Raw genomic sequence first — 12,760 nt, forward strand, 5'->3', positions numbered from 1 at the left:
GAGAGCAATGCATGATCTCTAAAAGTGAGTTCACTAGTCAATTTATTCTGCAGGCAACATGACAGAGCAGGAACTGTGGTCAGACATGAAGTCAGCTCCATAAAACAAGTATTATATCTGCAAGTTACTGCCTTCATTGAAGTGTCTGACTGACATACAGCAATAAGCTGTGGCACTTCCCTGCCTGCAGGCGGTGTTTTCCTCAAAGCAAAGCAGTGGCATCATTAACTTTGGAAGCTGCCTCCAGTGAAGTCATAACAAAAGAGGGAACCAAGAGAAAGGGAGACAGGGAAGCGTAACGGGTGAAATTTAAAAAAAGGAAGAAGAAAGACAAAGGTCGGGGCAGTCCACCAAAGTTGTGACATTCATAGGAAGTAGAGGAAAAGAAGAAAGGCGGGAGCAGAAGCGGGTGGGGCTGAGGTGGTTACCTGGATGCCTGGATTACCTGGCTGGCACAAAGGAGGGAGTGAAGGATGAGTGTGAGACAAAGAGGTGGAAAAACAAGAGCGGAAGTATTTGTAATTACAGGGACAGCCTGAGTCTGAGGCGGTAATAGCACACAATGCGTGACACATCTGACGTGCGAATGATAGTGTTCCTGTCATAGTGGGGCTGTCGCCAGGTTTACCTCGCCGCAGTTACAGTAACCAAGGAGTATACAAGGGATAGGAAGGGAAAAATTCTGGAATTGATTCTGGAAGGAAAAAACATTGTTTTCATTCATGAACTTCATGCATCTTCACAATAAATTAACAAAAATATGAAGAATTTATGAGATATGACACTAAAGTTTAGAATAAAAATAGAGTATTTTATAGGGAAAAACTTCCTGGTCATAGTGTAAATGTGTCTTTTATTTACCATAATGTTTGTGTTCCTATAATAAAGAATTTATTTCAGCTTCACAAACGCACATTTGTTGCTTTAAGGGGTTGCTTTCTCCATCTGTGATAAAAACGCTTCAAAAGCTGCAAAACAACAAGAAAACAATGACTGAAAATGCTGTCTGCATTTATAATTCCTCCTTTTAGCGATTTGATAAACTTCATTTGAGCTGGCAAATTAACTTAAAGCAAAGAAAGACAAACAGGACTGCTTCAGTTGAGCTTTCCCTCTTTAAACCAGCAGTTAACACCAACCTGCTAAAGGTAAAGTTAAACAGGATATTAGAGCTGTGCACACATTTGTTTTGGTTCAGTTTACATTAGCTGCCAGCCAGATACATCACCCTAAACAAAACCAGCAACCTGCACCATTACTACTCACAACAGCAGCATTACTGTGGACTCCAGTGGGTAAATAATGAGTCGATTAAAGAACATTAGCAGTAATGACAAAGCCTCTCTTCACACACACACACACACACACACACACACACACACACACACACACACACACACACACACACACACACACCTTGTCTCCACAGGGGCATTTTCCAGACCACCACCACAGTATACTGACAAACAAAAGAAGATGTGTTTCTCCTGCACAGGCATGCATCAGTATGCCAAAGTAAAGGTGTCGTGGGGGGAAAAACTGAGCATCAAGGTAAAGGAAACTGAAAGTCTACAGAGGATGGGAGGTTAAATTGCTATAGTTTCTGCTTTACAGTTTTTTACAGACGCTAGGACACATTTCTCAATACTTAGGTCACGTTTGCAAAACTCCTCACACAGTGAGCACAACAGAAGTCTATGTGGGCTAAACTGAGGACCAGTTATCATTGTTTTGGCACAAAATGCATTCAATGACTACATCTCTCAAATTTCATGAATTATCTTCTCACTCAGACACAACAACTGCCAAAAATCTTTGTACGGACAGGACATTTTGCATGTGCTTACATACTGTTTTCAAAACTGTTAAACTTATGGCCAAAACAATAACACAATGCAAAACTTGAAAAGACAGCAAAATGCAACAGCAATATTTTATTGAAACATATTTTAAATCTAAAAATGCAGTTTAACCAGCCACAGCTTATTCTCATTGTAGATGAACATCTACACAGGTGTTACTCCTTCAATTTTTCAACTCCTTCAATTCTGGCATGCCAGAAGATTCTTTCCTAGGTGTATTGCCCTAGATGACATAAGATGTGATGTGGATGAGAACCTGTGGCCAAATGGAGGAGACGGAGTAGAATAGCATTACTATTGTATGTGTATCAGTGGATGGTGTGTATATGAATTCTTGTATTTTGGGATTACTTAGTGCAAAAAAATAAAAATACATAAACAAATATTAACAAATTCTGCATGATGTCTGATTCATTCCAGTAACATATATTGAAATTATAAACAGAGATGTGTCCTTGTTTTACACAAGAAAACACTGTGTAATGCTACATGTTGTTAGTGTTTTTTAGGTCATTGTTTTGTGGGTGACAAAGTGTGTTTGTCGGCTGTCAACCTTTGCTAGTGTTCTGGAAGAATGAGTTTATTTGAGACCTGAATAAAGTGTTTTGGTAGTTGTAGTGCATTTTGAATGTGAAATGAACTGCTTTGCCAAGCTGACGGTCAGTTAGGAGGGTTGTGTGAAGTGTTTTGCAGAAGTGACCTAAGTATTGGGAAATGTGTCCTAGCGTCTGTAAAAAACTGTAAAATCAATAAAAAGGAAGCCACAAAACAAAAAAGTGGAAAGTATCGGCCACAGTTTTAGCTATGTCTATGATACAAATGCGGTATAGTCCACAATAAAGAGGTGAAATGTCAGCCAGTACAACATGCAAGGTTTAAGGGTTTCCTTCACTAATATGATGATTTTATATAGAAAGTTGCTTATAGTTTGGCCTATAAGCAACTCATAGATCATTATGAGATCATTATGTCTTAATGTTGGTCATTCTTTTTAACAACAGGGGTGAACATTTGGTCACGATTTGATCATAATTTAAAAAATAAACTACTATTGTGATGCATTTTAGTTCACTCTTAGCTCTTTAAATATTACAGCTGTCAACAGAGTAGCATTCTTTAAATAGCCTGACAGCAGTTGTAGATTAGAAAAAGAAATGCTAGACTAAGTTTTTTTTAATTGGAATTTAAGCTTCTTATGGCTAAAATGCTAACAATGTCGCCTCTATTTACACATCCTGAATTCTTGGAGTATTATTAGCATTTATTTGCAATAGATATATCAAGTATTTACTCCTCTTTTAGCTCGGAGACTCCTCCGACTCCTTAAAGAAATGCGTGGTTCATTTACCTGCTAAATCATTCATTTTACCTGTTAGCTGTTATCTTTTTATGCTAAATGAAGAGGTTTTGCCAAGCTAATCTTAAAGCTAATGCTAGCTTGAAGAGGGATGACAAGACTGGTGTGAGGAAACTACAAGATTAAGACAGTAAAAGGCTCAGATATACAAAGCGAGGTGATGAAGCTCTTAGTTTTCCTCCATCACTTTATCCATCCATCCATCCATCGTTTTTTGGTTGTTTTTTTGTTTGCTACTATTCAGCGTCGGGGTTCCAAGAATAGAGGTCCAGTTCTCCCTCTTCCCAGCCACCTCCTTCAGCTCATTCATCAGGATACTGAGGTTTTCCCAAGCCCAACGTAAGAGACATTCTGCCTCAGGGTTTCCTCTCGGTAGGACCCAAACTACCTCAACTGGCTCTTTTCCATGTGGACAAGTAGTAGCTCTACTCTGAGACTTTCCCAAATGGCCAGGTTCTTTACCCTGTGCTCCTGTTTGAAGCAACCGTTCAAATTAAGCTAATTTAAGACACTTCTATCTGCAGCCTCGTTCTTTTGGTCACCAGAGCTAGTGGCCGTAGACATGGACAGGAACATAGACTGGCAGGTAAATTGAAAGCTCCACTTTCATGCTCAGCTCTCTTTTCAGCATATTGGTATAGCATTCGGATTGGTGCGTCACTGTCGTAGTCGCACCAATCCGTTTGCCAATCTACCCATAATCATGAACGAGACCTCAGATACTTATACTCCTCCACTTGGGACATCAACTTGTCTGGCATCAACTGGAGAGGGCACTCAGCCAATTTCTGCCAGAGAACCACAATTTATTAAAAATAATGAAATACCACAAACTAACATAGGTGGGGGAATATGTTGTTTCAGGATAAAAGAAGATACCATCAAACAAGCTAAGACATCATCACACACCCCACACCCCTTTCCTTCCCCACTCCTTTCTTTTCTTTATATCACTATATGCTCTAGCTGTATCTGCAGTGAATTTGCTCATCTTCCTTTCATGAAAGGCAAAAAACCAAAGGACAAAGTGCAATAAACAAATCTGGAGAGAGTGGGCGGAGGAATGTTAAGCTGTCGCTGCAGCCACAAACCCCCGCTGCCTTTGTTGTGCTCAGACGAACTCTGACCTCTGAGTTTACCGCGGCCAATCGTGGGACAACCTGACAGCATGCGCTTGATCAAAAGAAAATGAGGCAGACCTGATATGTGAAAGTAGCTGTGCCAAGAATTGGCAAATGGAGGGGAATGTTGCCATAACTGCCATAACATGAGTTCAACCGTGACGCTAAAACCAACAGTTGACAGACAAAAACACAGTCGTTCCAGTTTGCGCCAGTAGTGAACGGGTTCAATATTGGCAAATCCCAGCTGCAGGTCTGATAACGATCTTCACACCTTCTGTAACACATTAAAGACAAACTTTCAATCATCTTTATCAACTGTCCTGAACACGATCCGCACCCAATAAAAGATGTTTCATGGCTTCTAACCATAGCTTTTAAACTGTTTTAAGAAAACATAATATTCACAATGTTCACTTTCACAGCAATGAAATCAAACATGGATCAATGCAAAAACATGACAATCAGGGCTTTTAGCTGGATTGCATAACAGAAACAGTGTTACAAAATCTCTGTTAAATAAGGATTCAAAGAAGAAAAAGACCTGGTGTCTGACAGTGTTGACATTATTTCCAGCAAAAAAAAACTTCTTCCAACTCAAGTTTCTATTAATTTTCAATTAATCCATCCAACTGAACCATTTATTTTTCTGCATAGATGCAAGTGGATCTATGCTGGGTCCCTCACTGTAGACTTCCAAGTAAAATAAAGTATCTTATTGTACCTTTAGGGAAACAACAGCTTGTCAGCGGGCCTGTACACTCAAGGGTAATGTTACTGCACCCTTGAGAGGTATTACTTCTTTGTAGTCCAGTGTGGTTTGTACCTTCATTCTTGAACTCTCAATGACATGACTATAAGCTTATGTATAAGTACATTTTACTCATTATACTATGTCATTACGTTTGGATTATACTTTTTGCCTCAGCAAGTCCGCTTTGATTCAAAGTCCATCATCAGACGGTTAGTGCAGATGTCTTCACGCTTGCCTGTTATTGGTAATTACTTGGTCTTTTGCACCTACAGAAACCAGAGCAATGATAGGTTCAGATCCTGAAGTTTGAACAGTGCTAACGTCTCCAGCATATTTGCCCATAACCACCACTACTGAAGCCGAAACAGAACGTATTAAAACCTTAAAATCTACAAGTTAAATCAAGAGATTTGGCTGTATATAGACTGTCTCGTGATAATTTACCATTCCATAATATTTTCTGTACAGGAGTAACACAAACATAGTTCCCCAAAGATGAAACATGCTTCTTGTTTCATTATGTGCCATTATTAGGAATCAACATAACCAGTTCCTGGCAGAAACTTTCCAGTTCAGTGTTTCTGAATTATAACATAATAAGGCGAAGGCGATGAGAGAAGCAAATGAAGAAGATCAATCAAACCTGAAAATATAAATTATACAGCTTTTCATCTGATTGATTTGATCAGGCCAATATAACTGAAGGTAATCTGAAGGTAAACCAACTTAGACGTAGAGAATGCAATGGACAGTTTCTCAGCATATACATTACCACTGTGCTCTGCTACCACTCAGCGCAATTATTTTATGTGAAGTTTCATTCAGACCTTCTCTGTCTGGTTTTTGACTCTTGGCTCTCCCATCACATGAGATTAGAAATGTGTGTACATGGTACCTGTAACATCATGAGAAGCCAGCATTTCCTTTTACATAATTAGATGAGGGTATTTCCCGGTAACAAAAAAAAAAAAGGCTCAGGGTGTCTTTCATCCCACCTGCAGTGGACCTAAGCGGATGTGAATGATTTTATGGGGAAACATGCACCAGTGCTTGCAAGCACCACACAGGTAGTAGAGTCTTATCAGTGGGTGTGGGAGAGGAATGGTCTAGGCTTTTCTACAACATATTAAAGCTGCTATGTTTGGTTTAGTGTTCCTAAGGTACTTAGTTACCTATTTTAAGTAAACCTGAGGGGGGGGGGGGATTCCAGCTTTGAAGTCATAAGCAGAAACCAGAAAAATGGCACGAGTGAGTAAAAACTGATTTAACAAAAAAAGGAATGGCAGGCCGTCATGAAGAAGATGAGAGAGTTAAAATAGCAGAGACAGAAGAGGCGTCTGCCTGAGAGAACTGAGAGAGCGCAGCACGACCCGGTCACATCAAACGTCACGCTCCAGATTGACCAGGTGGCTCTTTATCACATTTCAAAACAACAACAGAACTTTTTCATAAACTTGACTAATCTCATCCTGTCCCAAGCCTTCTTCCCATGAGGAAACTACACTATGGTCTCGATCATTCCCACTGCCACTTGTGGCACGTATAAACTAAAACCCATATGCAACCCCTGAAGTATTTCAACCTGAGGAAAAGTCCTAAATCATTTTAATTAGATCGAACAGCTTTCATTTCACTACATTTTCCCAGTATGGCTGTATGCCACCATCTTTGTTTTCTGTCTTAAATACAGCAACGTTTTTAACAGGTTCCCCTTAATTATGATCTGTCGACATAAGGCTGATTTAAGAATTTACTGTATGAGGAAAATCTGTCATAATCTGCACCCTGTCCTCTTTCTTACATAATTCACATAGGTTATACAACAGGTCCTTGAAAAGTGAGAATTATACAGTATGACCTCACCGTGACATTGAACTCGACAAAAAAATTCTTGCTTAAGCCCTGAAGGCACATTTTTAAAACCTTCTAACTGAATAAATTATCAGGGAAGAAAGTGTGGACGTTTCTGTAACATATAGCCATAACTCCTGTTAACCCAAACAGATGACTCATTAATCAATTAATTGCTTGATCCTAAAGTATAAGAAAATGGTGAAAAATTGCCATTTACATTTCTCTGAGCAAAATGTTGTATCTCCTTTATTTGAGCAAGAGCCAAAAACTCAGAAGAATCTTCATACTTTTAATTTGAAATTGACTAAATTTATCCGCCAATTATCATAATAACTGTTTTGATAAACTGAACAACCTAAATGCATCTAAATAATGATTAAACAGGAGAGCACTACTTTAGTAATCAATCACACTTTAGCTTTTTTTAAAGAAAGAATGAAAAAAGGCAAAGGTTGTGGGGAACTACTATTCACACCACAAATCAACTGGTAATGGATTGCTTGACTTATGGAAACAGAGAGGGCAAAAAGTGATAGGAAAACTGGGTGTGGAGGGGGGTAATGATTGGGTGAAGAAAGGCGAGGAGGAGGGCAGGAGGGAAAGAAAAAAGGAGGTGGGGGGGAGGACTGTTGTGTTGTGTAGGGTCTAGAACCCACAAATCAAGCAGTGATTGGTCCCTTCACTCAGCGTCTCTGGAATGTTCCACTCTAGCACCTGCAGGGAGCGGGAAACAAGTCCTGCCAAGCACTGCAGGAATTCAAGGGGGGAGGGAGGGAGGGTAGAGGAGGTGGCTATTTTCTGCATCAGCTGGTAATCAGATTAAAATTAATTATGAAATATGGAAAGTAAATATCTGATAAAATAGGGCAAACTATCTGATTAGACTAAATAATACGGCGACACTGAGTACTCGTAGATGTAAGAGTGAGTGGTCGAGTGGCAGGCAAAGATTCTTTGGGTTTATTTGACAGAAGTCAGTGCATTTTCCTGTTATTCCAGATCATTTCATGAGCACAAACCTTATACTTCTGCAACTGCAACCAGAACTCACAAAAGTTATTAACAAATCCTAACTTATCGACATTATAAATTGGAACATATGGAACCGGATTCGACCAAATGACAAAAACGTTGTTTTATTTTTCGTGTGTGGGTGTCGGCGTTGGGTTTTTGCTTGAGAATGATGAGAGAAAAAATCTGAATTCTGAGTTTGAATCGGAATATGATTTAAATTAAAAATTTAGAAACAAAAGTCGTAATAAGTAGTAATTCTGAGAGAAAACACTGTAATTTTCAAGCTATCGTCCAGAATTCTGAAATTTAAATAAAAATTCTGGAGGACAGTAAGAACAATGAGGAGTCAGACTTCTGACTTTTCTCAAAATTCAGGAAAAAAAAACTTCACGACCCAAAAATGCTTTTACTCAGAATTCTTCTTAATGCGAATCTTGTGTTGCATCAAATCCTTTGCACTTGTTATTTTTCCTTTCAGAATATCTACTGCTACTATATTATACAACTACAACATGCTAACTTATACTAGTACTACATATGCCCAGATAAGATTCCAAATAACTAAGAGTTGGGCTTCTGCAAGTAATGCATTCACCCTAAACTTGGGCTATCTTCTCGCTCTGTGCCATTGAGAGATAAACAAGTGTTTGCTTTTATCTGATGACGCTGACATCACCTGATAAACACCTTCCTGCACTCAGTGGTGCAGAGACAGGAATGAACTTCATATTTTAATTCATCCCAAAACAAACTTTAGCACGCACTACCACAGCGGTAGACTTAGCTACCATGGTTATGAAAGGCAAGACCACCCAATGAAGTCATCTGTCACTCACTCAGTCACCAACTCACACACACACACATACACAACACAAAACAACAGGGAGGCGGGAAGTGGGTGGAGGAGTCAATTCAAAGTCAGTGCAGCTCCATCAGCTGATTCCTGTTGGGATACAGGAGGCTTTCTGCCGCTGAATCACTTTAATGTCAGTCGGTCTTTGCTGAAGCACAACCTGAGCGGCATTTCCTGCGACTCCCTCAGCTGGGAGAGCTCAAGATCAAACTGCATGTAATTACTGCGTTATAGCACTTTTTTCCTTTTTTACTTCGTCCTTCTACTAAAGACAGTGAGCAAACCTTTAGAGGCCAGCCTGATCCTCTCCAGCATGACAAAGTCAAACACATTTTAAATGCTCCTGCCCAGCGATATCTACACAATGATCTGATATTTTGTCAGTTGTGGAGACTATGTGCTGTATTTTCAATGGCTTCCCCAGAGAAAAGACCAATTTTGACCTCTGACATCATCAAACAACGCCGCTGCTCTTTCTTATTCTAATTTTTATTGTAATGGTTTCGGCGCTTCATTCACAACTTAATCAGCTTCTTTACAGATGACTGGTGTGAACCTGAGTAAACTATCATTTCCACTTCTGTTCATTTGATTGTTTGCTTTTCCACCAATGTCAAGAAGATGGAATTAAGGAATGCAAGACCCCAACTTCTCATTTACTCCTGTAGGACATACAGCCCTGTATCCAGCTTTAGACCAACGAATTTCCAAGGATTTCCAACTGGTTTTTAACAGGTTTATGCAGCTGTGAGATAAGAAAATTATCTCACCTTATGAAGGATACCACTTCTTCCCACATTTCCTCCATTTATAAGAAGTTCTAAATGTTTAATATCTAGTTGTTTAAGCAATATGATGCAACTGGAAGGTTATTATGGTTTTTATCTGTGTTGATATCACTTCATGTGTTACAAAAATGCAAAACACATCTGTAAAACTGCTGATAAATCATAGAGATACACTGATTGTTAAATGTTTACATATCTTGATATTTAAAGCAGCATTGTGTTGTTTTATTTTGCTGTTAATCCTGTTTGGTACAGTATGTGTTCCTTTCTGTAGCAAGAGGACAACAACGAAACAGCTATTTTGACGTCTATAAGCTCTTCACCTGTCTTTGAACTTTTAGCCCCCACAACATTTCCACCACACACCAGATAAACATCACTGTATGGATAAGTGCACACCATAATCTAATTTTAAAACAGTAAACGAACGCAGTAGAGATGCAGTCCTAAATACTGCACAATACTGAACACAAAAATAATTATACTAGAAGTATTTTTAAGACGTTTGTAACTTTAGGTATTTTACAGGAGATACAAATCAAATTTTAAATAGTGCATAACTTAGTAGAGTAACAAAAAAACCTTTACATCGTACGTTGTAGGTATGCTGTAGTTTTAGGGGTGCGGGCCATACCATGTAGTGGATTAACCTTGGGTTTTTTTTTTTTTTACACTTTTATTATGCATTAAATAGGTGTGCACCATGGATGTTTGACAGGGCGTGGAACGATGTGTTATAAGATCACTTGGGCCCAAAGCCTGCAGTTTTTGCTGTTTAATTTTTCTTGTAAGCAGAAGAGAGAGAGAGCTGTCCTCGTCACATTTTTATATTTAATATAAGAGGACAACTGAATAGTAAAGCATTAATGATGCACAGAAATTTAATGCATAAGTAAATGTAAAAAGGCAAGGTTAAAAGATTAGAAAATACCCCCCCCCCCACACACACACACACACTGCAGTTTCAGATAAAATGCACTTCAGCTATTTATTTGTACTATTTGTATTTATATGTTATATTTCTATTGTATACATTAACCGGCATCTGTTGGTGGACAGCAAAGAAAGAATTTCATTGCACAAAGAAAAGCCTTTTCTCTTGTGACACGTGACAATAAACACTTTGAATCTTTGAATCTTGAATATAATTTTCCATTCTCCTCTAGAGGAATTGCACCCTATTTTGCGAACCTTATTATAAAGTGCAACTGAAATGATTAATAAACAGAAACAAAGTGGGCCTGAAGTACCAAAGCCCTCCACTATTTTCAATCCCCTCTGCAGAACCTCATCAAGTGAGCAGAAAGGTGTGGCTTGGAAAGGCACGCAGGGCTGATATCCTCCTAATTCTTAATATTCATCAGCGGGGCGGGCTTTGAATTGCAAATAACTGCGAGCGGGCCCACTCAAATATGAACTGGGGTTTTTTTTTCGATGCAAAAATGTGGACTCCAGCTCAAAGCTTAAAAAAGGGACCCACATACCGTGCAGTGTCTGGCACAAACGGTGCAACAAGCTCGTCTGCAAATGTTATTTACTTTAAATGACAATAACAAATAGCACTGAAAGACTGACTCTATTTAATAAATACAGTTTTTTAGAGAAAATGTAATAGAAATGTATAAAAGTATCACCATATGCCTCAGGCAGAGGCCATGCACAGCATTGATGACCTGCGTGTCGGCGATGTATGACAGTAACTTTGTAACACTGTAAGTCAAGCAGCTATCACACTTGTTTTTAACGAGACACCAAGAACCCCATTTTGGTCACAGCTCAGCTGCTCTTTCACGAAACACAGCTCCATCTAAATCGGGTGTTTAAGAGTTTCATCTGCGCTAAATAAACCAAGCGGGGATCCTCTCCACCTGAGGAAGTGTCACAGTAAACGAAAGGGACTTACTCCGAGTGCAGACCTCGCCGCGAAGGTCAGCGCGATCACACAAATCCTGCAAAACAAAAATAAGTCTTTTAGTTATTTCCCTCCGAACTTATTAGTCGACAGGTACAGCAGCGGCAGAGGCTGCCTGCAAAGCCGAAAATTAACTTTGCAGAAATACGTTTACGGAGCCGTTTTAAAAAGAAATCAAAAAATAACCCTTACAGGACTTTCATATTGATCCGACTGGCGGAAGGCGGGGACCACAGGTAGAACTCGATCCCCTTATCTTCACCAAAAAGGCACCGCTTCAAACGCGCTCATCGACGGCTCCAAAAACCCCTGTCATCTACCCGGAGACAGAGAGAGAGAAGCAGTCCTACTGACCCCGATTTTAACACATAAAGCTCCAAGCATTAACAGCCAGCCAGCGTTGAAATCACACGTTTTGTTGGCGATTTCTTTCATAAAAATCAGAGCTTGTCCAACTCACCCAAGTTTCAGCGGTGCAGTCGCTGCTGCGCACTTCGTACTGGTGCGCTTCAACTCAGCAGCCTCAGCGAAGAGGAGGGGCCAGCACATGCCTCCATGCCTCTGACTGCCACCGAGGTACCCCCACATACCAAGTACGGTTCGGACCAGCAAAGGAGGCACAGCGGTGTAAAGCAAGTCTGCAGTCCAGGTTTTAATCAGTGAAAAAGCAACAACATACAGAAGTTCTTTCAGAGACTACAAAGACTTTTATTCCACATAAAAACAAAACCCCACCGTTGTTAGCGCTCAGGTGGTTACTGAAGTTTAAAATGACCTTAGGACACTTGATGCAAAATTAGTCCCCAAAGAATCAACATGATGGATCTTAAAATTCATAAATGTGTTTTCATACCATTCACCCAAACACCCTCCTTATGATACATTTAAAAACTTTAACCGCAGATCAGTGTTAGGGATCACGTGTACTTTGCCCTGATCTCTGCTAATGCATAAAACTTCTTGAATTAAGCAGAGTACTCTTTAAGCTTTGCAACACCGTGTTCTCCCTAGAGGGGCTATAAAATCCTTTATTACAGTGCATTATCTTAAATTTTTGTGTCTTGTGTTTCTGGCATAGACTTTTCTGCAGCTTGTTTAGCTGTGGATCCTAATTAGGTTCTCTTCAGCTTTGGACTTGCTATATAGTTTTTATTCACATGTTTATTTGCTACAGTCCCAATTTCAATCCTAACCATAAACCCGGTAGCACTACAGTTATAACCTTGCACTATAATATTACTAAGG

The 12,760-nt window shown here is 39.5% G+C and overlaps 1 protein-coding gene across 5 annotated transcripts in view; it reads right to left on the reverse strand.

The window, feature by feature from the left end:
* The window catches only part of col4a6 (collagen, type IV, alpha 6), a 152,468-nt gene extending 140,402 nt beyond the window's left edge, over positions 1-12,066 (reverse strand). For 3 of the 5 annotated variants that reach the window (XM_085263893.1, XM_085263901.1, XM_085263874.1), the window contains exons 1-3: positions 11,976-12,066; positions 11,708-11,831; positions 11,507-11,552 (exon numbers count right to left, since the gene is read on the reverse strand). In XM_085263893.1, the coding sequence (XP_085120019.1) occupies positions 11,507-11,552; positions 11,708-11,718 (57 nt within the window). In that variant the 5' untranslated portion in view covers positions 11,719-11,831; positions 11,976-12,066. Of the gene's footprint in view, positions 1-11,506; positions 11,553-11,707; positions 11,934-11,975 lie in introns of those variants that run through there. The other 2 variants (XM_085263908.1, XM_085263885.1) reach the window with 1 other exon arrangement.
* Between the last annotated feature and the right edge of the window lie 694 nt (positions 12,067-12,760).

The sequence above is a fragment of the Mchenga conophoros genome, linkage group LG3 (assembly GCF_057382185.1).
Source record: "Mchenga conophoros isolate Kocher_MC1m ecotype Shallow Benthic linkage group LG3, M_conophoros_male_GT1.1, whole genome shotgun sequence".
Lineage (NCBI taxonomy): Eukaryota > Metazoa > Chordata > Actinopteri > Cichliformes > Cichlidae > Mchenga > Mchenga conophoros.